The 27,530-nt window shown below is 34.5% G+C and overlaps 1 protein-coding gene across 1 annotated transcript in view; it reads right to left on the bottom strand.

The window, feature by feature from the left end:
* LOC129222242 (transcription initiation factor TFIID subunit 6-like) overlaps positions 1 to 18,405 on the bottom strand; it is a 69,022-nt gene extending 50,617 nt beyond the window's left edge. The window contains exons 1-2 of the mRNA XM_054856722.1: positions 18,250 to 18,405; positions 1,060 to 1,146 (exon numbers count right to left, since the gene is read on the bottom strand). Of these exons, the coding sequence (XP_054712697.1) occupies positions 1,060 to 1,146; positions 18,250 to 18,405 (243 nt within the window). The remainder of the gene's footprint in view (positions 1 to 1,059; positions 1,147 to 18,249) is intronic.
* Positions 18,406 to 27,530: the final 9,125 nt, after the last annotated feature.

Raw genomic sequence — 27,530 nt, 5'->3', positions numbered from 1 at the left:
AATTTTGCACAAATTCTGCAGATTTCTTTAAGTTCTAAGTAAATTTAAAGTTCCTGCAGATGATTTATCGAATTCCAACATTTTTCGCGAGCTTCCCGCCGAATTATCGTAATTTCCGAGAAATTTAGATTTTTTTCTAATTTTAAGAAATCTGCAGAATTTGTGCAAAATTCTATCTTGAGTTGGAAGGTATGTATTTGCAGATAATCTACAGTTACAGCAGAAATTTTGCAGAAATCTGTAGAATTTCTGCACAAAAATTGTCTTGAGTTTTCTCTCAGATTTAAATAGAATTGTTCTGCAGCTCAGGCATCTGTTCTGCGATGTACGTCGCAAATTTAGTAGTATTCTGCTTTGGGGGACATTAGTTAAATTTTGTTGACAGATTAATGTAGTAAAAAATAACTGAAATATTATATATAACTACACAAAATAAAATATAATTAAAAACAACCTTCCTTAGAATTCCCTTCATCAATTTGAAAATTAGAAATCTTTAAAGAATGTTTCCTTCCTTTTTTTTTAATAGCTTCATTTAAAAATAAGTAAAGTTGTGCACATAATTATTAACTCCAAATAATGTAATTGTAGCTTATTCATTCCGTATTAACTTTCAGATTAAAAATAATATACTTTGAACTACTGAGCAGTTACTAGTTCAACTCAATCACCCACAATGTTCAAATTAATTTTTTTTTTCACTATAAGGTACAATTGTACACAGTTTAAAAGACAATATCCTACGTCATAAATTGTTACAGGTCAAACTACATCTCACTATTTGACCAGGCTGGATCTTTGTTTTATTCCTAGCTTAAACCTGAAAATTATTTTTAAAGCTTAAGACTGCATAAATGTGATTAAAATAAGAAATAGCCCATACCATAAGGGGAGGGGAGAACACCTGTTTGTGGCGAAAAAATTTATTCCAATAATGCTACATCATACTATATTTAAAAACACAATATAACAAACTGGCAATAATCATCTGATATAAATTTTGATACATAGGTTAAAAAGGATTTTCTAATTAAAATAAACAGCATAGACAAACATTACCTCAATATTTTTTACTTTAAGAGTATAATCCAAATCGTTAACACTGAGCTTTTTTCTTCTAGCATGGCCCATAAATTTCTTTGCATCCTAAACGAAAAAATAAAAAAATTATCTCATACACAATAAACCTATATTTTACAAGAACACACAAACTATATCTTTTATCAATATATTAAAAAAAATGACTATTTTAATGACCAATCACTCAATTTATTACAAATCTTGATATTAATAGTCATCTTGAGGACAGTAGTACCCATATTCAGAAAGTTACTGCCCTATAGCCAGGGCCCTAAGGCAGAAATACATGAAATACACCGCCAGCTCAGTCAATTCCAGCCGAGGACTGCAAGAGTGCCAAACTGGTAGCTAATAAAGAATTAGCACTGAGCAGACGAGTGACCAAAGAATAGGCGGATTTAGGCCAAAAGTTTTGGGGGTGCAACAATAATGGGGATCTGGAAGGGGGGTATTCCCGGAATAACAAGGCAGTGGTGAAATCAGAAAGTAACTTTAGGGGGGCGTGCACTTTTAAGTCTAAAAAACATGATGTAAACCATATTTAGTAATATTAGGGGATTGGCAATTCTTAACATTTCAAACTGCAGAAAGTCTTCAATGAAAGTCGAAGTTGTTAGAAGCAATGGGTGAATCCAGCTTCTGGTTTGGAAGGTGGTTCACGCCCCAGAAAAAAATTGCAATAGTAGTTTTGAAAACGCAGTTTTTTAGTTCTTGGTGATATTTTAGGGGCAAGAAAGGTACGTGGGGCTCCAAGGCTATTTTTAGAAATTTAAGTCTTATAAATGTGATTATAGTCCATATTTATAGTTTGGGTTAGGAATGAGACTTATGGGCTGTCTCCAATCGATTTTTTGAAAAACAGATAGAAATATGTCCCCCCCCCCCACTACCTCTTTAATTTTTCATAACTGAAGTTCCAAAAATGCTATGTTGGACAAGTTTTGATGCTGTTACCAGATGGGGGTGTTCTGGAGCTCTCCCCTGGAAAATTGTCGAAATAGAAGACCTAAAAATGAAGTTCTTAAGCAATACTCCATGGTATTAAAAAAAGGATTCTCCAACTAAATATTACGAAATAGTAGTTTTCAAAACCAAAATATTAACAATCTTTTGATAATATTAGAGAAAGGGGGTCGGAGGCTGTTGTTCGAATATTTTCCAAAATTAAAGTCTTAAACACATGAGTGTAAGACCATATTTGGTAACGTTAGGGACACTGCAGTTTTTCAAAACTGAAGCTCTAAAAAGGCAATTTTAAATGATTTTCGATGTTTTTAGGTGATTAGAGGATCTTTCTTGGAAATTTTGCGAAAGTGAAGCCCATGAAACGAAATTAGAGATGCTCTGTAGTAACTTTGGCCGGAAAGAGGGCTTCGGAGAAGAAAAATTTTGAGGACTATTAGGAAAAATGAAAAGGAAATAGAAAAAATGAAAACGAAATAAAAAAAAGAAAAAAGGGGGAAGATATGAAAGAAAGAGGATTGTGCGAGGAGGGGGAGAGGGGCACACAATTTGTTTTAAGATTTTTTTACCAACATTCTTTTTTTTCCTTAAAATAAGAGTCATTCCACGTCAAATCAACACAATTTGGAGCAATTTTAGGACGCACCGTCACAGATCTGGATGAAACTTGGTACATCAAGAGATTTAACCTAGTTATGAATGAAAACGCTAAAAAAATTTTTTTCTTTCTCCTCATTTAGCAGTTATTAATTATTGATTATTCAAATTTTTGTTAAAAAATGCTACACTTTGAGACTGTTAATCCTTGTTTTCTCAGAAACTGTAAAAGATACAAGCCTGATATTGGTCTTGTTTTAAAGCTCTTTTAATCTGCTTCAATTTGATATGCAACTTAATGAAATTCAAAAATTTTTAATTTAAAATTAAATTTAAATAAATTTTAAAATTTAAATTTTTCAAAAACGGACAATTTTAAAATTTTGAAAAAAATCACAAAATTACTTTGTGTTATCCTCTCACATCTCACCAAGTTTCATATTGGGATCTTAATGGGATCAGTTGATACAGGGAGGACAAGTTTCACATATCTGCCAAAATATGGGTTATTGTGCTGAATAGTTATTATTTTATGTGCAAATAAATAAATAAATAAATATGCTTCATACATGTTCACTTTTTTATGCAGAACTGTCTACTAGAAATGAAGTTTTTCTTAGTACGATTTGTTCCTGAAAAATAACTCATTAATAAAAATATTAATCATCTAAATCTCATTTTATTGTGAAAAATAAATTAAAAAGAAATAAAATTTAAAAAAGGAAAGGTAGAAAGGAGAAAAAAAGAAAATATTTTCTCTGGGGATGTGAACTTAAAATAATCCACTACAAATTCAGATCTGAAACAGTAAGCTACCCTTTTCACCCCCTTTGCTAACAAAATGAAACAGACTGGGGGTTGGCTATTGAGAATGAGATCCAATGGTTCGTTCTGCCTCACTGCTTTTTTCTCCACCTGTCACTGGTTTGGGATTGACCAATTTTTCAACATGTTTCATGTTTTTGCTTGTGGAGTTCAGTCAGCAGTACCATAAAATCTCAAAAGCACCCCCCCCCCCCCTTAGTTTCAAAAGATAACTTACTAATTCCAAAAAAAGGGGGGGGGGGAGGTTATAATTAAATTTTGTTTTTGTAAAATTTGCCAAAATAATTGTTTGTAGCAATATTAATTTTAGAGTACACAAAATAAATATGTAAATAATAGTTACTATTAATATTAAAGAAAAGGGAGAAATGAATTAATAAAAGCCTGTCCTAATTTTATGGCATGGGGGCGACAATATTTTTTTGAAAGAAAGGATTTTGCACCTTAAGTTACCAAAACCCCTTCCAAAAATAATCAAAAGCAGTACACTCACATGAACTTCTTTTGTAACACATATGAACTGAACAAAAAGAAAAGTGCCCTTGCATCAAAAGGCGTCTAGACTTTTGGAAGGAATAAAACTGAAACTATTTTTTTTTTTGCATGATCCTTTTTTTTTTTCTTTGTTTTGTTTAAGTCAGTGTTTTCTTTTCTTCTTGTTGCCTTTTTTTAGAAGAGAAAACCAGCACATGAAGAGGGAAACTAAACCTCTAGAAATGCTTGCCAAATAGATTTATTTATTTTGGGGGGGGGGGGGGTGAAGGGATGAAGACGATCTGAAAATTTTTAGGAGGGGGGGAGGGGGGAGGGTATATTTGGGATTGCAAAATGATCCTTCCACAAAAAGGGGGGGGGGATAGAGGGATTCTTTCTGGTGTTTATAATACTTTCTTGTCCTGTAATACACAATTCCTGTTGAAACTATCTTCAGTCAGCATTCAAGCCTTGTCTTCTGCTGTGCAAACTTCATTTCTTTAACTTTCAGTTATTTTATTTCAATTGGTTTATATCAGAACTGAAACAGTCTATTTTTAAACTAATTTTGACACTCAGCGTATTTATATTATTTGCTAAGTATTTAATTTTATCATGAATCATTTAAATTGTTGCAATCCGTTCAAAAAGTATTCTCACTCACACATAAGAAAAGGATTGAGATCTGCAATGCCATGGATGTATTCATTTGTACCAGAAATGCCTGAAAAGTCTAAAATAGGTGACAGATGCAGAAAGGAGCTTTTGCGGTTGAAGAAAACCGCTGAGTCAACTGTAGATAATTGTGCCTCCACTAGTCATGAATCACCAGGTGAGAACTTAGATAGGGAAAGTGAGAGTGACAATTACTCGGACAGATCATTACTTAAAGACTCATTCAGATCATTAAATGACTCTATTGTTCAGTTAGGTGAATCCCCAGTCAACAAGAAAAAAAGAAGATATAAGAAATATTCTCATATGAAAGCAAAAAAAATTAGCTCTGCAGTGAAAAGAAAACTTCTTTCAAATGCTGATTCCGATAGTGAGAAAGAGAGTCCAAATAAGGAAATGGTTGATCATTTGATACAAGTTTATCAAAATTGTAGCAGTCGAGCAAAAAAGACAATGATATTGACTCTATTGCCAGATAACTGGAGCATTAGAAAAATTTCTGAAAAATTCAAAACATCGAACTATCATGCACGCCAAGCTAAAAAGCTTTTAAAACAAAAAGGGGTTTTGTCCACTTCCAATCAACATCCAGGGAAAAATTTGCCCATAGAAACTGCTGAGATTATAAAACAATTTTATGAAAGTGAAGATGTAAGTAGGCCAATGCCAGGAATGAAAGATTGCATTTCAGTGAAGGACAGTGAAGGCAATAAAGTTAAAATGTCTAAAAGATTAATGCTTTGTAATCTAAAAGAAGCATACAAACTTTTTCAAGAAATGTATCACGATGTCAAAGTTGGATTCTCCAAATTTGCCGAATTAAGACCCAAGAAATGTATTTTAGCAGGACAAAGTGGTACACATGCAGTTTGTGTGTGTACCATTCATCAAAATGTTAAATTAAAAATTGAAAATTCCAAAATGAGCTGGATCACAAATGGAAAGATAAAAAAATATACAGATTGTCTTGTAAAAATGGTGTGCAACCCAGCTTCCATTGACTGTTATTTTTCGAATTGTGCAAATTGTCCTGGCATTGATGAGATACAGAAAATATTGGAAGATGGTACAGAAGAAAATATGATTGAAACGATAACATTCCGCCAATGGATTTATGTAGACAGATGCAATCTGGAAACTTTACAAAAACCCACCAATGAGTTCATTGAAATTTTTTGTAATGATTTGAAAGTTCTTCTTCGTCACGACTTTATAGCTAAACAGCAGAGTTCTTTTATGACCCATACAAAAGAAAATTTGTCTCAGTTTGAGGTGGCAGTAGTTTGCGACTTTTCCGAAAACTATAGCTTTGTTTTGCAAAATGAAGCACAATCATTTCACTGGAACAGAAATCAAGCCACAATTCACCCTTTTGTTATATACTTCAAAAATGAAAACAAAATTCATCACCTTAGCTTTATTATAATCTCAGAATGTCTTGAGCACAACACAGTAGCTGTTCACCTATTTCAACAAAAGCTAATAAATTTTTTAAAATCTAAATTGGAGAAAAGGTTAGACAAAATTTTTTATTTCTCCGATGGATCAGCTGCACAATACAAAAATAAAAAGAATTTTTTAAATCTATGCTGCCATGAAAGAGATTTTGGTATTGGGCTGAGTGGCATTTTTCTGCCACTGCTCATGGTAAAGGCCCATGTGATGGCGTGGGTGGTACACTCAAAAGAGAAGCAGCAAGAGCAAGTCTTCAAAGGCCGTATGAAAACCAAATTACGACACCTATGCAACTGTACCAATGGGCAAAATCTGACCTTTCAAAGACCATGTACTTCAGTTACACCAGCCAAAATGAATATATTCAAAACGCAGAACAGCTCTCTCATCGTTTCCAGCAAGCAGTGCCAATACCAGGTACCCAAAAGCTGCATGCCTTTATTCCCTCAAGCTGTGGAACAAAGGTGAGCGCCAAGGCATTTTCTTTTTCTCCATCATCCACTGAATATTCTGTCATCTCAACTGGAGAAAGTGTTCCTTTAATGATGAAAGATCTCAATGGATATGTCATTTCTATATATGATGAAAAATGGTGGCTAAGTTATGTTTTGTCCAAAAATGAAGATAATGAAGTGAAAGTCACTTTCCTCCACCCACCAGGACCTTCTCCTTCATTTTCATATCCAACAGTGCCAGACATTCTATGGATACCTTGTTCGGACATTATTTGTAAAGTAAATCCCATCACGCCAACAGGGAGGACATATACTCTACCAGCTGAAGAAAAGAACAATATTGTAAATATTTTGCAGCTTAGAGAATAAAAAACTCCGACAAATGTAGGACAATGCTGACATTCTCTTTTTTTTTTTTTTTTAAAGAATTAGTGTGAGTTTTATTTATTTTTTTCCATTATTATTTTAATTTCATTCAATTTTAAAGTAGGTGTAAGACAGTAGAAGGTTTTACATTACTATTAGCAGTTCATTTATAGTTTCCTGTGCTAATTTAATAACTTAGAATAATATTTGAGTAATCCATCAGAAAGGTATTTTGTCCAAAATGCAGAAACTTTGTGATATGTAAAACTTGTCCTCCCTGTATCATCTGATCCCATTAAGATCCCATTATGAAACTTGGTAATATGCTAGAGGATAACACAAAGTAATTTTGTGAATTTTTTCAGAATTTTAAAATTGTCCATTTTTAAGAAATTAAAATTTTAAAATTTAATTTATCAAGTTGCACATCAAATTAAAGCACATTAAAAGAGCTTCAAAACAAGACCAATTTCAAGCTTGTATCTGTTATAGTTTCTGAGAAAATGAGATTTAACCGTCTCAAAGTGTAGCATTTTTTGATGAAAATTTGAATAATTAATATTTAATAACTTTTGAATGAGGTGAAAAAAAAATTTTTTTTTAGCATTTTCATTCATAACTGGGCTAAATCTCTTCATGTACCAAGTTTCATCCAGTTCTGTGACGGTCCGTCCTAAACCGTGTGATGATCTGACACGGAATGACCCATAACTGTGTTTACCCAAAATGAGATTTTTTCTTCCATTCAATAATAAAGAATATTTTTTTAAAAACATCAAATCGGCATTTTGTGGGGAGGGTCACCAGTCTTGAGCCCCCTCCCCCTGGATGCAGCACGGCAGGCAGGGCTGATTACTGAATAGGCCAACTAGACCATGGCCTAGGGCCCCCAAATGGCTAAAATTACTTCAGTCTATGGCTAAAATTGTTTCAGCAAATGGCTAAAGTTATGAAGTTTAAATACAGGGGGCCTCCAAAATGCATTTGGCCTAGGGCTCCTCGATGTCTTAATCAGGAACTGACTGCAGCAAAATGTCAAGGAGTCCTCCTTCAAAAATTTTTGAAAATTTACCTTAAAAATGTTGATTTTTAGTTGATTTCGTAGCAGATTTTATTTGAACAGAAGTTTGTTGCAACAGTCATGTTTTTTTTTTTTTTGCACTTTATTAGCCATATAGTTGTTTCAAAATAGAAGAATTGGTATTGATATACGAATTAATACCCAATTACAGAACATGCAATTATTCTATACAATAACAGAGCACTGAAGAATAAATTATTTGAGAAATTTCTTTATTTGCATGAAATTATTAGGTTTTTGTTTTCAAATGGATAAAATTACTTTAATTCTTAATATGAAAGCACAGTTATGTTTTTCTAGCACTAGTGAAGTGTGTAATCAAATAAATTTACCAGTATAGCAGCACCCCCGCAAATTCGCTTATGGACCAAAGCAGTTCGGTTCAACTACTAGTTTGTTTGGCACTCTTGGCTTCTTTCAGAGGTTTTCCACCTCCAGCTCATTCACTTCCTATGCCAGGCTGATGAGTGCTAATAAGCACAAAACTGCAGTCCTCGGCTGGAATTAACTGAGCTGGCGGTGTACTTCAAGTAGTGTCTATGTTTGAGGAGAAACATGACCATTCATGAAATTGTTCAACACATCTTATATTTTTTACTTGTAAGTGCACTTCAAGCTTTCTTACAGGACTACACTATTGCAGTCCAGAACTAGATGCTCATAAATAGAATTTTACTATATTAGAAAAAAAAATGCGCAAAATGTATGCCACTCTTTTTTTATTTTTTCCATTTTCTGATAAAAATCTATGTGCAAACACACACACAAACCTTTGTTTATTGCGGTTAATTCATTCCAGAGTGTACCACCAAAAAAGCGAATTTCCGCACAGTAATGATCTTTAATGTATTGATTGAATATGTCCTAGTTTGAGTGTAGAAAACTTTCTTACGATTTTTTAAATGTGTTTTTGAACACATTTAGAGCCCTCTAGACATGAAACAACACCATTTAGTCATCATTACACCTGTAGTACACAGAACATGAGAAAATAAGGCATATTAGATGTTGCAAAAAGCAATGTTATTATCCTGCTTGAAACAAACACACTCTCAGTTTTACTATAATAACGCACCATAAAATATTGCACCCTGTGAAATAAGTAGAAGTAAGTGACTCTCACTCCATCCCACCTCTAGGTATTTTTTCCTTATTAAGGGTATTATTTACTTTTTTAAATGCAAGTAGGTGAACAATATTTACATGGTACAAATGTATTAAGCTAATAAACGATAATACAATGACATATATTCCCAAAACTGCTTAATGATTGAAAGTAGATATAGCAATTCTTGGATTTTTTCAGTGTTTATAAAGGGTGTCCCAAAATTAACGCAAGATTTGAATTTGTCACAATTTTTGCTGTAAATTGTTGGCAGCCACGGAAAAAGAACAATTTGACAGCTGGAAGTTTAGGGTTAGTTAAAATGGAGTGTTATGCTATTATACAGCCAGCGAAACAATTCAATCACTGCATGAGGAATTTCCTGTTCGTGTACTCTCTCGTTTCGGTGATACGAATTGTACCCTAGATCGTGTGATTTTACAAAAACAAATGTGACGACCAGCAACAGGCTCTGGGCCCAGCTAGGCTGGTCCTACTCAATTAATTAGTCCCCAATGAAGATCAATAGCCCTCTTAAAGCTATCCACTCCCTTGCTCATTACCACCTCTTCCGGTAAGCTATTCCAAGTGCCCACGACCCTGCTAAAGTAGTAGTTTTTCCTGATTTCCAAGTTAGCCTGAGATTTAAATAGCTTAAAACAATGACCCCTTGTCCTGCTTTCCCCACAAAAATTTAATCCATTTACATCTTTCATTTTGATAAATTTAAATAACTGAATCATGTCCCCTCTGACTCTCCTTTGCTCCAGGCTATACATGTTAAGCCTATCAAGTCTGTTATCATAATCTAAATCTGAGAGTCCCCTTACTAATTTAGTTACCCTTCTTTGAACCTTTTCCAATACAAAAATATCTTTCTTCAGATAAGGCGACCAAAACTGAACAGCATACTCCAAATGAGGTCTTACTAAACTCCTATATAAAGGCAGAACTTTCTTAGATTTGTTTGAAATAGATCTATTGATAAACCCAAGTATTTTGTTGGCTTTGTTACTAGCAATACTGCACTGTTGACTAAACTTGAAGTCCTGATTAATAAAGATACCCAGATCCATAACATTTTCTGCCTGATTTATGACTGAACCCTGTAAACGATATCTCATACGCTTATTTCCATGACCTAAGTGTAGCACTTGACATTTCCCTACATTAACTGCCATACCCCATTTATCTGCCCACTTAGAAATATGATCTAAATCCTCTTGCAGCTGTTTTACTTGTTCTTCATTATCGACAATCCCCATAACTTTTACATCGTCAGCAAAACAATCATGGGTGTAAGTTTGGTGATTTGTTCAAGACGGAAAATATTTTCAGTCCCCCACCTACCTCCGCATGCGTGCTTAAGGAAAAATTTATGTGCATAAATGTTGCAGATTTTAACAATGCCAGTTTTTGAAACTGCGTTTGATTTGAATTTTAAGCCTTTAAATTGTAATATTTCAGCGTTTTGATATCGTAATTCCAAACACCTAAAAACCGCCAATAACGGGGGGTCTGGGGGAGGAGTTTCTTTTTAAATTGAAGTCCAAAAAACGCAATGGTAGGCCATTTTGGTAAAGTTCAGGGACTTTTACATCAATTATTTCAAGTTGATAGTCCCAAAATCACAATATTGGGCGACCTTCAAAAATATTAGAGAAAGAGGGGGGGGGGGAGCGCTCTGGGGCTCTCCCAAAATTGAAGCTTTAAAAACGAAATTGTACTAAATCTTTCATAACGTTTTTTGGTTTTTGAATGCATTATCAAAGGAATGGAGTTCAGTAACATTCCTTCGGCAATATTTCGAAATTGAAGTTCCAAAAACGCAATTTTAGATGATGTTGGATAATGTTAGGTGTAACACCGTTCGCAGCTCCTCGCGATTAGTTTTTTTGCCGATCGTAATCATTTTTATTGCAGCAATAAAATCGCTTGGGACATAAGATTTTCACTTTTACAACATGAATCAGTTTTGATCGGAAAGTCTAACCAAGGTAGCGCCAATAAACCAGAAAAGAAGGAAAGGTGGGGGAAGGGTATGGGCGACTAATGATGATAATGAACTGGCACCATTCCCCCACAGTTTTCATTTGAAAAAGAATTCTTAGGTGGAAAAGGCGGAAGGAGAAAAAGGTGGAGAAATTAGCAATAAAAAAACCGCTTCAGTGAAATAGATATCTTTTTTAAACGAGGTACACTTTCCAATGTTTATTAATTAAAAAAAAGAAACAGAGGAATTGAATCCTTACCCCAAGCAGGGCCTTCAAATCACATCCTTCTTTAGGTACTCAAATGTAGCCTAAAATGGCCTTTTTAATATTTCAGCATCAAAAAATTTTTGGAAGAGAACTCCCGAACCCCCCTTCCTCTGAGTTCACCACAAATACCCTCAAGTTGAATTTGTAAGGCTTCAGTTTCTAAAATTTTTTCTAGGAATAGTCAGTGGCGGCGCTAGGCGTCGGCTACTGCCGACGGACTCGCGCAGATAGGGCCTCGCAAAATTCTCAGAAGTAAATTATCAAAAGTTTTCAGAAATTTCCATATTTTTAATTGAAGCTCTTATTAAATGCCACAGACACAAAAGTAATCAAAATAGTGCATGAAGCAGAGACTGCACAGAGCCAGTCTTAGCAAATGCAGGGTCCAATTCTGTCGGGGCCGAATTTAAAATATTCAGTAGCTACAGCTTATTGATTAGCTAACTCTATTATCCCCACCCCCGTCCTAATTCTTTTCTTTTTCTCTTGTTTCCTAAGTTCATCTAAAAATAAGAAAATATCCAAAATGCAGCTCCTCCGAATACACCCCTCCATACACACGCACACTGAAAGCATTATGGAGCATCTGAAATTTCGTTTCAAGATCTTAAATTTCGCGATATTTTCAGCTGAAAGCCCCCAAATACTAAACAACTTCGAAAATCGCTTAAAATTCTGTTTTTGTAGCTTGAATTTCTAAGATTACCGAGCCTAATATTACAAAATATGGCCTTACAATCGCATTTAAGGCTTGAATTTCAGAAAATATTCGGGCAAGGGTCCCCATACCGCCTTTCTTTCATATCATTAGCAATTAGGTTTTTTAAACTACATTAACAAAAAGTTTAAGTGGACTGGCTCCTGAATATAAAACATTGCTAAAGTTTTTAGGACCGTTATTTCCAAAATTTTTCGAGGGAAGAACTCCCTTCCTTCCCGTAAAATCTTCAAAGTTAGTTTAAAATTCTGTTTTTGAAACTTCAATTTCGGGAATTTGCAGTGGATTGATTTTCACCTATTTTTTTAAACAAAAGAATCAATCTGGGAGAGTCTCTGACCCTAAAGTCAATAAATATGGCTTATAACTGCGTTCTGAAGGCTTCAGTTTCTAGAAATTTCCACCGAGACGTCTGTAAATTTTTTCCCGTAACATCAGCAAAGAAAGCCTAAAATGGCGTTTTTAAACTACAAATTTTATAAAATTTTACGGGAGAGGACCCCCTGGCCCCCTTTTCTATCAAGTCATTTTTCCCCCTTCAATGTGCCGCCCCCTCCCCACACCACCAAAAAAAACTTTTCGATTGCGCTACTAGTCACGAAATGTTTTTGTCCTAGCAATTAAGTGAATTGGGAACTCTAAGTGCCAATAGTTAGTACAAAAATTAATTCCATGAATTGTCTGAAAATATTTTATGATTAAAAGGACCTCGCAAAACTGCATCGCTGACGTCTACTTTTGCTCTCGCGCCGCCACTGGGAATAGTACCCCTCTTACCTATAAACATGATTTACGACTGCCTAAAAGTTTTAGTACTTTAATTTCGGAAACATTTTGAAAGAAGCTCCCTACACCCTTCCCCCTTAAATCATCCAAAGATAGCCCAAAACAGAGCTCTTAAAATTTCAGAAAGGGAAATTTTTTGGGCTGAGCGGCGAAATAGCCCCCCCCCCCCCCCATCTCTCATTGTGTTTACTAAAGGTAGAGTACGTTTATGTTTAAGATTTATTTTTCTATTAAAAGAGCAACTCCCCTCCCCACATCGCCAAAAACAACCCAAAGTTTCAAGAATTCAATTTCGAAAATGTTTCGAGAAAGATCTCCCCCCCCTCCGAGTTTCCTAACTCTCAACTCACTCAAAATAGCCAAAATAGTATTTCAATACTTCAGCATGACGAAATTTTCGAGGGAGAGAGTCCCCCTCCCCCCTCCTCTCTCCCCTAAGTTCACTAAATTTGACTTAAATTTGCGGTTATCTTCATCACCGAAGTTTTAAGAAATTAAGTTCTAAAATTTATTGAGAGAAAGTCTTCAAATTCCCTGTTTTTAAGTCCTCCAAACATTACCTAAAGCTAAGTTCTGAATACTTCAGTTTTGAATATTTTTCGGGGAAGGGAGACCCCGAACCCCAAAACCGTCTAAAGTTGCACTTTTAAGACTCAAGTTTCGGAATTTCGCCTAAAGAGCGCCCTCTCGCCCCTCTTGACGTTGCCAAAGACAGCCTAAAAATTTTAAGACTTCAATTACAAACACTTTACCGGAAAGGGTCCCAAAGTCAATTTCTCTCAAATACAGCCTCAAATAGCTACAAAACATTTTCATGTTAGAACACCAAAACCATCTCTCATCAATTCACCAAAGATTGCCTAAATTAGTGTTTTTAAGATTCCAGTTTTCGATTTTTTTTTTAAAATAACCCCTCCCCACTTTTACGTTATTAAAGACATCCTAAACATTTGACTTTTAATTTTTAAGAGTTTGCTGAGGATAAATCCCGGACCACTCCTAGCTTCAAAAATGGTTTTCAATTCAGTTTTCGATATTTTATACTGGAGCTCTGTAGTAGCCCCCCCCCCCCCTCTTAGACTGTTCAAGATATAAAATTTTTAGGACATCAGTATCGTGGGTTAATTTGCGGACTTACCCTCTTTGCAAGAGCAGCATTTTTTCGCAAACTCGTGCTGCTTTTATTTTTCTGGTTTCTTTAATCTCCCCCCCTCCCCTACCCCATACTTCCATTCTAGCGAGTGTTAGATTGAATGACATTGGAATTTAATGATTCTTCAAGTCTTTGTCAAAAATGCAGGAACAGTTGCCCATCGGTGTTTTAAACCGGCAGCAATCGCTCTCAATCGGTGATTCAGACTCGACTCTTAAGACATTTTAAGAGCGCACATAATTTTCATTTATGCGTGTAAAGTTTGTAAAAAAAAAAAACGAAAGGATGATCGAAAATAGCAAGAAAAAAGGCTAAATTTTCAATTAGAGACGATTATTCCGAAAATTCAGGGAGAATAGCGACCAACTCCGCAGTCTGCAATGCAATGAGTTGGAAATAACAGAGCCGTACCTAAAAAAGTCAAACGGCGCGAGTCTAAAAGACACTCCTCTAAAAGCACGTTGCAAACAAAACAAGCCCATGGCGGAAAATCAAGAAAATGTCGATGTCAATTCGTGGTTATAGAAAGATCCAGTAATATTACAGCATATTTTTCTAACACTCAATTTCTCTTTTTTAAGTAAAAACTGAACGAAAGTCATCGAATTTCTTTCCGTCCCGACCTCCGTCTCGGAAATTTGTCCAAGACGGAAATCCGTCCTGAGACGGAAGGTCTTGCACCCATGAAAACAATTCATGCTTCCAGAAATATTTTCATTGATGTCATTCATAAACATAATAAACAAAAGAGGCGCTAACACTGATCCCTGAGGAACCCCACTTAAAACATCACTCCAATTAGAATGATTTCCTCTCACAACTACTCTTTGCTTCCTACCAGTATGCCAATTTCTAACCCAAAGTAAAGTTTTTCCTCCTATTCCTATGTCAGCTAACTTGCTGAGAAGAGCAACATGCGGTACCTTGTCAAAAGCTTTTTGAAAATCAATATAAACAACATCCACACATTTTTTGTTATCTAAAGCTGAGGTAACCTTGTCGTAGAAATGTAATAAATTAGTAGTACAGGATTTACCTTTCCTGAAACCATACTGCAAACTAGTCAACAGACTATTAGTCTCTAAGAACTTCATGATCTTAATTTTGATCAAAGTTTCGAAAATCTTACAAATCACCAAAGTCAAATTTACAGGTCTATAATTCCCAGCAATACCTTTAGACCCCTTCTTGAAGAGTGGCGTTATGTTAGCCAGCTTCCAGTCCTCTGGCACCGTCCCCGAGTTATAAGAAGCATTGAAAATATTCAAAATAACATCCACTAATTCCTCTGCACATTCAACTAAAATTTTTGGATAAATATTATCTGGTCCCGGAGCTTTAGTTGCTTTAATCTTTTTCAAATGAAATAAAACCTCCTCCCTGGAAAATACAAAATCTTCAAGCTGTATAATAGCTTGTGTCTTGTTAGTGTCAACTGTTGAGATACAGTTATCGTTAAACACACTGGAAAAAAAGTTATTTAGAACATTTGCAATATCCCTATCATTTTGGATTAAATTTCCATATGCATCAACCAAAGGACCAATTTGACTGTTTCGAGCTTTCCCAGAATTAAAGCAAAAAACCTCTTAGGGTTCCTATCAATGTCATCTGCCAGCCTTTGCTCCAATTCCCTTTTCTGAATCCGTACCAATCGTTACCGTTACATCATTAGACTTCTTCCTATGGGGTTATTTGAAGTCAAACGTCTACGTCAGCAATCCCACAACCACCCGCGCATTACCTAATTTGCGATATCGAGCGCCAATAACAGTAAACCGCTTGACCCGCCCAAACTTTCATTATTTTTCAAATAATTGTTCGATAATGAAAACGCATTATAGAATCGAAAACGCTCAATTTGTAATAATCCTAGACCCTCAGCTGCCAAATTGTTCTTTTTTCAAGATTGCCCACAATTTATTGCAAAAATGGGGGCAAATTCAAATCTTGCGTTAATTTTGGGACACCCTTTATAAATGCAGCGCCCCCCTCCCCCCGAAACTGGATCTACTGTAGCTCCTCAGAAGAACGTGCCTTACTTAACCCGTAACAGAGGAGGTGCAGTCTCCCACACCGCTAAAAAGTTTATCCCACCACCCCTATGTCATTTTCAGTCCAATTGAATGGTTTTCCCAATAGCTTTTTGTTTTGTAACCTTGAACAGCCCCCCCCCCTACTTATCAGCCTATTTTGGCAAGTGCATCTGGTTTAAATTTCATTGCATTCTTTAGAAGCGGTCTGTGAGACCGCACCTCCCCTCCAGTGTTACTATTTTCGGCATTAGTTAACATGGTGAACCGCAAAGATAGGGGTTCCTTTATCTAATTCGTGTTATGCAGAAGAAATGCAAAACATTCTTGTTGACGTTGAGAGTTGTTTGAAACGTTCACAAAAAGTACGCAATGATGTTTTAGTCACAATGAGTGCTGAATTATTCTTGGAAATTCGACGCAAAATACTAAAAGTTAAACGACTGTCAAAATTTTATCATAACTTGATATAATCAATTTTCTGGTATTAAAATGTCTGATATATATTAAACAATTCAAACAAAATCATTAATAAATAATAGATTCATTTTTATTACGAGTAGTGAACTATTTACTGCAGCATACAAATTTTCTTGAAAAATCTTAAGGCTCTAGTAAAATTTCTTCGGAAAAAGAATATTTTAATTCAGAATTCAAAAATATTTTTTTCCCGTGCTAATAAAAGTGCAAAGAGCACTTAAGGGAAATTACAGGAACGTATCTTAATTACACGATTTTTAAAAAATTTGAAAGAAGAGCGGTCTTTTAGACCTCACGTCCCCCTGTTATGTCCTACTTTTTCACCTCCCCTGTTACGGGTTAAAAACAATATTGGTTACTTTTTCAATGGAAGGAGTTAACACAAGCCTATTAGTAAAACCCAATGAATCTGTTGCTAAAATAAGTTGAAGCAGCGATGGACAATTCCAGCGTTAGAAATTACTGCTGGTCCACTGGTCCCAGACCAGTAAAACCTACCTCGGACCACCATAAAAAAATAATTGGTGGTCCCTGGGACCACCAACCGTTATCTATTTTTGATCACACTTTAGCTATTTATTACTGAAACAGTTGGTTGACTTCTTTTACAATTAAGTTTTTTTTTTCAAAAGTTTCATAGTTTTAAATCACACATGAACATTTTACTCAATATTTATCACACTTGGATGGGAAAATAACGTCCTAAAACTAAGTAAAAATGATCAAATTAAATTCAGATTTTTAGTTGCCTACCATATACTTGGCAGATTTAAATGTTAATTGCCAAACTTTGTTAAACAAAAATTTTAAATTTTGAAACATTCAAGTACATTAAAAAATCCTTATCAGTAGAAAAATGTGCTATTCTGTTTTGGATTGTTATTCAATATTAAGTGTTCACAATGTTATTTATATTATGGTTACCATTTTGAACAGTTAAGTCTTTTATTTAATGTTTAATCAATGAGCTAAAAATGAGACAGTTATATTTAAGAAAACTTAAAAAATGTAATCATCATAAAGTGTGAATAATTTTTGGTATAAACATATTTAGTGTTTAATTTAAAGTGGACCACTGAGGTTGTTGAGGACCAGTACATATTCATGTTGACAGGTCCCAAGGACCAGTTGGATTTTTTACTGCTTTCTAACGCTGACGACTGTATTCACTTCATATACTGCATACTTTTGCTAAAACCAAATTGGAAACTTCAACCTTTTCATTTAATGAACATTTTTAAACACCTTTTTATTTTTCCAAGCTTTGAATTTTTTTCTTTTACAAAGATTCATAGTCATTGGAGCTCCAACTTTCCGTACCGCACTGTCAGAAAAAATTTGCCGATTAGGGAAATTTTGGGGAGGTCATAGTGACCTGCCACTGAGCCCCTGACTGCCTGTATCATATTTTTTCTCCTAATTTTCAGCCAGATGCTCTCATTATACTATAAAATTATTAACTCAACTTTTGTAATTAATATAACTCTGTATTTGGATTTTTTTTTCGCAATAACAACAATTCATGCTTTATATAAAACGGTAGGCAGCGGTGCAGTCAAGATCTGCAAGTACGTAATGAATAGTCACCTATTAGAAAAAAACGTTGAGTCTCAGACGGTAACCTATTCCCATCCCACCTAAAAATAATTAAGAAATTGATGCTTGTATTTAGAAGTATATTTCAAAACACTCGGTAAATCGTAGATTGTGTGTTCTCCCAAAGCACTACGCGTCTAAATTACCTGTATCATTATTTTCATTCGGTAAGTTATGTCATCTGCAAGATGTTTTGCAGCTTCATCAGATATATTTGATATACCGACTGATTCTGCAATAATTTTGATAGATTCTTGTGATATGTAAGTTCCACTTTTAAACTCTTTAGCGGCTGCAGCCATTTTTAAACTAACGTGTTGTGATGCCAGTTTCAGCTCAAAAACTTCATACTTCATGTTAAAAAAAAAAAATCGCAACTCCAACGAACAATAGGGGGCACTGCAGTCACTGTCTAATGGCGGACGAAAAAACTAAAACAAACGCACGGGGTAACGAAGAAAATGCTAATAAGCCTAGTAAATTTTGTTCGTATGCATGATTTTTTCGCTTTATTCTTTTTTAATTAATTTTCAAAGTCTTGTTGATATTCCGGCCCACGTAGAAATAAATGAGAATTCAAGAAGCATTACTAAACGTTAGAAATTAATGCAAATTACGCAGTTCGTAGTTCTAAGCAGCCATTTCCACGATGTTGAATTCGATATTTATCAATTCTCGATAAAACTAAATAATAATTGTGGCCTTAAAAGAATAACAACTAACGCTAGAAAATTTGTTATGACATTACGAATTATTATCAAAAGAAGATGATACTTCTTTGCCTTGCTTGGCTAGCGCTTATTGTTTTGCATTTGTAGAGGAGTTATTTCTCTCAAATTCCCGAATCGGTTAATTTAAAATTTTTCTGTTTCGATGTTTCTAATTTCTGAGTTACGACTGAATTATGTATCATGTTATGCAAATCATCAACGAAATTCTCACGGATATATGGTAGTAGTTTTCTTTTCAGTTGAATGACCATTATTTATTTTAACTTATCGAATTCTGTAATCTTACTACCATTTTATTCCACTCATGATAAAAATAAAAAATGGTTTAATTAAAAACGCGAAATCTCGCCAAGGTTACTTTGCTCGCACAATACTAAAACTACAACCCTAAACAAATTTGGCGAAACCTTTCAGCTGAGAATAAAAGGAATAAAGTAAATTCTTTCTCGGTTAAACATTTTTCATTTTGTTCTACGATGATATATTCAAGAAAATATTTTGCATACTACAGCAGCATTCCAACTGAATGCTGCTGTAAAATATGGTTCGTTAAATTAATTTAAGATTTTAAAAAAACCCATATTCTTACAAATTCATACAAAACAATAAAATTTTTTACTTTGTATAACGTTATATAAGTTTGTTAATCCAGAGTTTTCGCTTTAACCATTTCTCAATCAACTCATATTTTAGAAGGAAATAAGGAAAACTAACATTATTCTGAGAAGCTCGAGAATACTACTAAGGGATGAAACAATTTCGTAGCTGAAAGCAACAGAAATCGAACTAAGACACATCGATTGCGTTTATAAATACTCAGAATAAACTGCCTGTGTTTGCGTCAACAGACTCATATGGAACGCAACGTGGCAAAGTTTTAGTTTTTCCGGCAGTTTTGTAAATCTCCGCAAGGTAGCGTATTCGAGCGCTGGAGTTGCGAATTGGATGAAGAAGCGAATTTTTTCGCACCGATCCGCTAAGCTAAACCCAATCTATATGTATTTTTGCGGCTAGGAAAACTCTTTTTTTCGTTTTTTGACTGTTGTTAACTTAAAGATGTTGTTAAAGAACCCTTTACGTCATGTGAAATAATTTCTTTTTAATCGTACTTGTTCATTGAAGTCCGTGAAAATGAGCATTATCTTTTTATTTTGTCACTGTTCTCAGCATTTATTGCACAATCGTATAATTCCTACAACAAAGTTCCAAAAACAAAATAGTTATTTACCCCCAACAAAGGATTATTCAAAAAGAGCGCGTTTCTTTAACGCTACTAGCGCAATCCCTAACAGAAATTAACGGAAAAAAAATCAAAGGTGGCCAAGCAAAGAAGGAGGTAGGGAGGCAACTGCTTTTGCATCACCATAGTAGCCTATTATTTTGACATTCGAACTTGAAATTCGGATAACTTCAGAGAGAGAATCGTCTAACATAATTTGAAACCTGTTAAAATTACTTTCTGGAATTTCAACTGAAAAAAAATGTTTCATAAGTTCCCGAACCTAACCCCTCCCTATAACTTCATCTAAGATGGCTTACAATTGCGTATTTTAAACTATAAATTCAAAAAATTTCTGTAGGGGAGCACCCCTTTCAGGAGCAGTCATTTATCGTCTATAGTTAAAGCTAAACATACAAATACAGTGGTCAATTTCGTCTGCGGTATGCAAATGAACGTTCATTGATTGAGACATTTAATGCAAAATTAGAACGGAACGGACCAACGAAGGGGCCCCTCAAATATTTTTAGTGACTAACAGAAAAGATATCAAAACCTGCCACTGGTGGAGTTTAAAAAGATATTCTTATGAGAATGTCCCTTCTATACTTAAACTGTAACAGATCGTAGTTCCCATTAACTATATAGTCGTATGAAATTTTCCAACATGTTTCATCTGGAGATTGCTCAAGCAATCTTGCTACCAAAAAACTTCGTCCTGTAGTACATTCCAGATAGATAATGATTGCCGCCATCTATTCAAATTAAAAATTTTAGAGAATCAGAGTGAACATATGGTCACGCTGTGTATACAGTGTACATTACTCTTTGAGCAATCTCTAGATGAAACATCTTGGCAAATTTCATACGAATATATTGCTCATGTGGGCTAAGATCTGTTCCAGTCAAAGTTGAAGGGACGTTCTCTAAGAATGTATTTTTTTAACTTCACTAGTGGTAAATTTTTACTGGTATTGATATCTTTTCTGATAATTACTAAAAAGACTTGTGGGTCCTTTCGGTTTTCCATTCAAATGTTTCAATCAAAGTAAGTTCATTTGCATACAGCAGACAAAATAAATCACTGAATGGGTTAGTTTAGTTTTAACTTAAAACGTCAGATCACACCTCCTGCCACAGCAGTAATGGTGTTGGTACCGTCACCACCAATAACAACCACGTTGGCAAATGGCTGCTAAATGCTCATAACTTGTTTAGAAACTAATAATGTTACTCTATAACTTCAGCTTCTCTGCATAGAATTGTTATATGTCCTGTATTTTTTCAGCCGGGTTCTTGTATCAGAGTATAATGGTATTCAACATTAGTTGTAAAATGCTTTTTGTTATTTTTCATTTGCAAAGAGAATCATTTATGTACGTTTCGAAATTCGGAAATTCAATTTTTTCAGTCTACTCTAAAAAGAAGGCGGCTCTGTTTGCAAAGTAGATTTATTAATACGAACTCGCGTAATGGAAAATTCGGTAACAAAGATTTTTACAATCGAAAAATTTTAATTAGTAAAAAAAATTAATTGTTCTTGTTGGGTGCTTGTTAGTTGGATTATACCATCATTGTTTACGAAAACTACAAAAATGATGAGCAACAAAAGCTCTTAAATGCCATGTAATAAATTTTCTGAATAATAAAATAAATTTTTTAACTCATAAATAAGTTCAGATTTTATGTTGAAAATACTTATATTGTGTGCACTTGTCTTATTTTTGTTTTACAAGGTCGTGTGAAAATGGAAGAAAAAAGTCGATTTTTGGTTTATTTTGTGGTTTTTAGAAAATAAGAAGAAATTACTCTATCAACCTAAAACTTTTAGGAGATATGAACCTTACATAGAATTAAAATTTGCACCTCTAAGCATTTTCAAAATTATATATTTTAAATTTCGCTAAAAAAGATCAAATTTTTGCAATTTTGGACTTTTTTGGAGCGATTTTGGAACCTAAAGATATTATCCTAGGAGGTTAATATTTTAAGGGTACCCTATTGATGATAAAAGTCAACTTCTGAGACCCCAGACGTTTTGAAATTCGAAAATTTATTTTTTTCACTCCACCCTATTGGAAACCCCTTCTCTCTAACCTAACTTCGATGGGATACAAAATATATATATACATATATACACACACACACACACACACACACACACACACACACACACATATATATATATATATATATATAATGGTTGATTTTTAGCCTATTTTCCCAGTAAAAGACAGAGAAAGAAGAAAAAAAATAATTTGAATTCTGAAATTTTGAATTCAAATTATGTTTTTCTCAATCACGAGCTGCCACAGGACCCGACCATTGAGAAGGAATACTAATGGAGGGAGCCATAGCAAATGTCTCAGTGAAATAAGCTTGGGACCCAATGTTTCCCAGGTCAGGTGACTTGTTTGGCTGGGAAGTTGTTGCGTTTTGGCACGCAATCGCTCTTTTGGCATTAAATATTTTTCAGACGGCGTTTATTATGAAGTCGGGGCTACAAATCAGAGCAACTCTGACTCCAACTCCATTACCGCATAATAATAAATAAATAAATAAATAACGAATACAAATACAGGTCTATCATTCAAACTCCCTCTCCCCACTTCTTTCCGGATTTTAAAATATAATGTTATTGTATTTTTCATGTATTTTGATGTTTATTCCCTGAAATGACGGGCATGTACAAATAGTTTAAAGTGTTCTGTTATTGACTGAAAATTTATGGATTCATATGTATTGTAATCAATGTTTTGAAATGATTTCACACGCAGGCATACTAGTATTTAAATTGAAGCATAAAAATGGCAAATCTTTATTCTTGCGCATATGCTGTTCACAGGAGCTTGGCGAGAAGATACTCGCCAACAAAGCAAATGTACACAAAATGCTTAAGAGCCGTTAAAACAATTACTAGTTAAGTAAAAAGTGTTTTTATGGAGCTAAAATGTTATTTGCACTCAAGATACACAATGTTTTATAACTTTTATAGATAAAATAAGTAGAAAAATTTAAAAATTATAGGCAACTGTGCAATATGTACTCGTTGAATGCATATGAATGTTATTTTTTTCTTTATTTAGAAGTAAAAAACATTCGTACATGCTAGGGAAAAGTTATTGGACCTCCTGGTGTGGCTTTTTCCTCACAGTTTACAATGCTAGAATACTGCACTATTACTATAAATCTAATTTTTCCTTTCTACAGTTAAAGGTTGTTATCATGCATGGCTCCAGCTAATGAAAACTTCTTCAGCGGTTACGGTCAACTCGAAATTGCTCCCCAAGTCACATGGTACTGTTGCCGTATCGGGATAGTAGGGTTGCACTCTCTCCATCTATTCCTTCTCAATGGACCCGACTCATTGGAATTATTGTTTCTAGAAACGGCTTCTGTCCCCCCCAAGCCTGCCCCCCCCTTGGGTGGTTACATGTGAATAGTTGTGTATGTGTAGGCTTGTGTATGTGCGTAGACCTGGGTGAATGCATGTTGGCGTGTGTGTGTGACTGTGTATGTGTGTGAGCGTGTATGTGTATGAGCGTGCGTGTGTGTGGGGACATGGACGCCACTAACCAGGAGGAGCGGATTGCTCATGACTGAAGGAGCCGCGCCAGCAGAGGACGGTGGTGTTGAACAAGTGTTAGCCTAACACACGAGCTAAACTCTTGTACTTCTAAAAAATAGAGTCAACTCCACAAGTTAGCAGATGCCTTCGTGTCATATGTGAAAGTTTCATCAAAGATCGAAGTAACAGAAGTCAACTAAAACGACCTTCATTTTATTGAACAATATAATAATTAACAACTGGAAATTATATAACTTCTGTAAATAGTATAATAATCATAACATGATTTAACAGCATGCAACTAACTTAAGTTTCCTAAATATGTTTCAAAAAATTTAATTCCCTAACACTCATGGCAAAAACAAACTTCCATTTCCTATGCTAAATTCCGGGCGCCGCTTCAATAACCGAGCGTTGGTCAAAGAACGGCTGTCTACAGCCGAAGGGTTGAAAAACGCGAGCAGAAGTGATTTCGGCTCAATTCCTTCATCTTATATCCTACTTCGCACGATGCAGCACGTCACACTGGAAATGCGTACCTAAGATCCGCCTGGAAGCTTTTGGAATCTTCTATCTCTTCTCAGCAGGAGATTGCGTCAACCATCCGCTCAGGCACTGACATCACATTCATTCTTCCATGTTTACACATCGTAACTTGCTGATCCGAGATTCGTAACAAGCGTCCGTAACGGGACAATACAACTGCTCACGCATTAATAAAGAAACAAGTGAGTAAATACATCTTACACTTACCATTTAAGATGAGTTAGTGAGAATAAAACCTAAATAGACATTTTGTGGCTATCAAAAAGGAACCACAACGCTAAGGACGGTCAAATGAAAACAATTAACAATCGTGATTGTTCAAAAAATTATAATGCTTGATTTTTAACCTACTTTCCCAGTAAAAGACAGAGAAAGAAGGGAAAAAAAAAAAAAAAACAATTTGAATTCTAAAATTTTGAACTCAAATTATGTTTTTCTCAATCACGAGCTGCCACAGGACCCGACTCATTGGAATTATTGTTTCTAGAAACGGCTTTTGTTCCCCTAAGCCTGCCCCTCATCTTGGGTGGTTACATGTGAATAGTTGTGTATGTGTAGGCTTGTGTATGTGCGTAGACCTGGGTGAATGCACGTTGGCGTGTGTGTGTGTGTGACTGTATATGTGTGTGAGCGTGTATGTGTATGAGCGTGCGTGTGTGTAGGACATGGACGCCACCAACGAGGAGAAGCGGATTGCTCAGGACAGAAGGAGCCACGCCAGCAGAGGACGGTGGTGTTGTAAAAGGAACCACAACGCCAAGGACAGTCAAATGAAACCAATTAGCAATCATGATTGCTCAAAAAAAAAAAAAAATAAATAAAAATAAATGATCTTCCGTGATGTTAAAGGGTGGAGGTTTGGAAATTTATAAAAGAGCAAGCGTGCAAATCAATCGCCCCCTTCTTGAATGCTTTCTGGATCTGTCCTTGGTTCATGAAGAAGTTCACTATTACTTATTATTATACAAAAACGAGGGCACCTTTGTAACATTTGCTACAGGTTCTGCATTGGCTTAGTCCGGCACAATATCCTATATTCTAATTTTTAAATATTTATTTAATTATTTATTTTTGTCTTATTTTTTTAATTTTCAGCGATAATTTTAAGAAGCATTAAACCTTCTTACGTGTTTTTATTTATTTTTTATCTTTCTTTGACTTTTACAGAGACAGGAGGCTAAAAACAAGGGAACATTAAACTTTCCTCATGGACTGCGTGGGGTAAAAGTTTACCCTTTAGTAAAATATGAAATTCACCAAAAAAGCACAAAATCCCAGAACAAATTGTCTTACATATTCATATACAGGAACCCCTTGTCAATACAGAAATATGCAAATGTTTCCAAAAAAGGCAAATAATTGAAATGTTTAAATATACATGTCTAAGTATACGTATTTAAGCTTTAATCACTTACTGTATATCCAATGTGCAGGGAGTGGTTTTTGACTTTGTTATAATTTGTTTTAATGCATATTTGATAGTAAACTTAACTTCTGCTTTTGACTTAAGGGCCAAATGGACAAAGTTAATTTCTTTGCAGTCCACCCAGGGGTGTGATTGTAACTCATGAAAAAATACCTGAAATTTTTTTCCAAGAATAAAAAATGTTTTAATGGGCATATATATACACATTACGTGTACGTACACATCATATTATGTATATAAATAATTTAGATACATAGTTATTTGTTGGGGCTAAAACTCGAAGTTTTAATTGGACTTCATACGTCCATGTGCATGGTGGGAATTAAATTTTTAATTTATCTCATTTCTTAAATTTTTTCAAAGAATGTTTTATTTTCCTCTTTTGTATCTGAATCCTTAACCATTAATTACATTAATTTACTAATACACTAAAGCCTAATACACCAGCATTTTTTAATGATTCCCGGTTTCTTTTATGAGTATTTGTAGAAGAATGTTGCATTGCAATAATGCCTTCACACCATCATAAGCATATGTAAAGGGCTTTTTGCAAGAAACACAAAACCAAAATCCAGCATTATCAATTTTTTTACACTATATTTCCATCTTTTCATTGTAGGAATCCACTCTGTTTAACCATTCCCAATTAAACTTGTTCTTCTTTTCTGCATCGATGGAGCCAATATCTTCAGATTTATCCAGATACCTCATTTTTTAAATCAGAACATGCAAAGTTCAAATGAATAAATTTATCAAACAAAATAGTAGCGAAATGAAAAGTAAGAGTTAACTAGTAAAATTTAATTAAACAAACTAATTTATATTTACGAGGAGCATATTAATAACGATAAAGTATACTTAGAATTAGTTCAATAACAAGAGAACGCACTCAGATAAAGATCATAAACCAGAATATAAAATAAAGAAAATATTTGCATAGGATCAATTCCTCCAACTGCCATAAAGAACAAAGACAGGAGTCGAAGCTCTTATCACTTTTCTCTTCCTACCTTCCCCCAGCTTACAAAACATAACCATAGCTTACGCTTTATATTTATACCAAATGTCTTCAATTTGGATTTTTTCGTTTCATTAAACATCGCCCTAAATTTTACTAAAGTGGGTTTTTCTGAAAATACAGAAGTTCCAGTATTTTCGAAGATGAAGATACCGGAATTCAAGATGAAAATACCGGAAATCCTGTAAAATACCGGAACACAATCACCCCTGAGTCCACTTAATTTTAAACTACAATTTTATATTTACACGAGACATGTGATTCTGTGATAGTTTGACATTTCATACATGTTGCTTAAAATGACATTTTTAAAGCAACAGTTGCAGGGTTGCCAAGAGACATAATGCAGTCATTTATGCACACAAAAAGGGCTGTTTTGATTTAAAAAAAAAAAAACCCTTCAGAAGGTATTTTTGATCAAAAATACCCCCTCCAGCAGGCATCTTTGATCAAAAATCCTTTTCAGAAGGTATTTCTGGCTGCCCTAGTGCACCAAACTATAACCTGAGAATTTACCGAAATGGATTCAATCTGCAAGACACGACAAATTAATTTAAATATTTCTTTTAAAAAAATCATTTATAAAGTCAACAACATATACTATTTACGATATTTATACCTTTGCAAAAAGAAAATTTAGTGGATCAAATTTTTTATAGAAAAACTATGAATTATTTTTCATTAACCAAAAAAAAAAAAAAAAAAGGTTTTATAAATATTTTTTAAGTTTTCACTGTAAAAAGGTTTTAAAAGAAATATGCATGAAAATTGTTATCTTCAGAAAAATAACAATTTGCTTTGTAGCGTTCTGAAATGTTCTGACGCAGGTAAAGGTAAACTAATTTTAAGTGTTAGGCACTCCTTTGAAACATGAAAGTACAAAAAAAGTCAAGTATTTTTAGCGGGTTAAGCAGCCTTT

Source organism: Uloborus diversus, chromosome 5 (assembly GCF_026930045.1).
Source record: "Uloborus diversus isolate 005 chromosome 5, Udiv.v.3.1, whole genome shotgun sequence".
Classification (NCBI taxonomy): domain Eukaryota; kingdom Metazoa; phylum Arthropoda; class Arachnida; order Araneae; family Uloboridae; genus Uloborus; species Uloborus diversus.
Note: the sequence above shows the minus strand (reverse complement) of the source record. Positions and strands in the feature narration are given on the sequence as shown.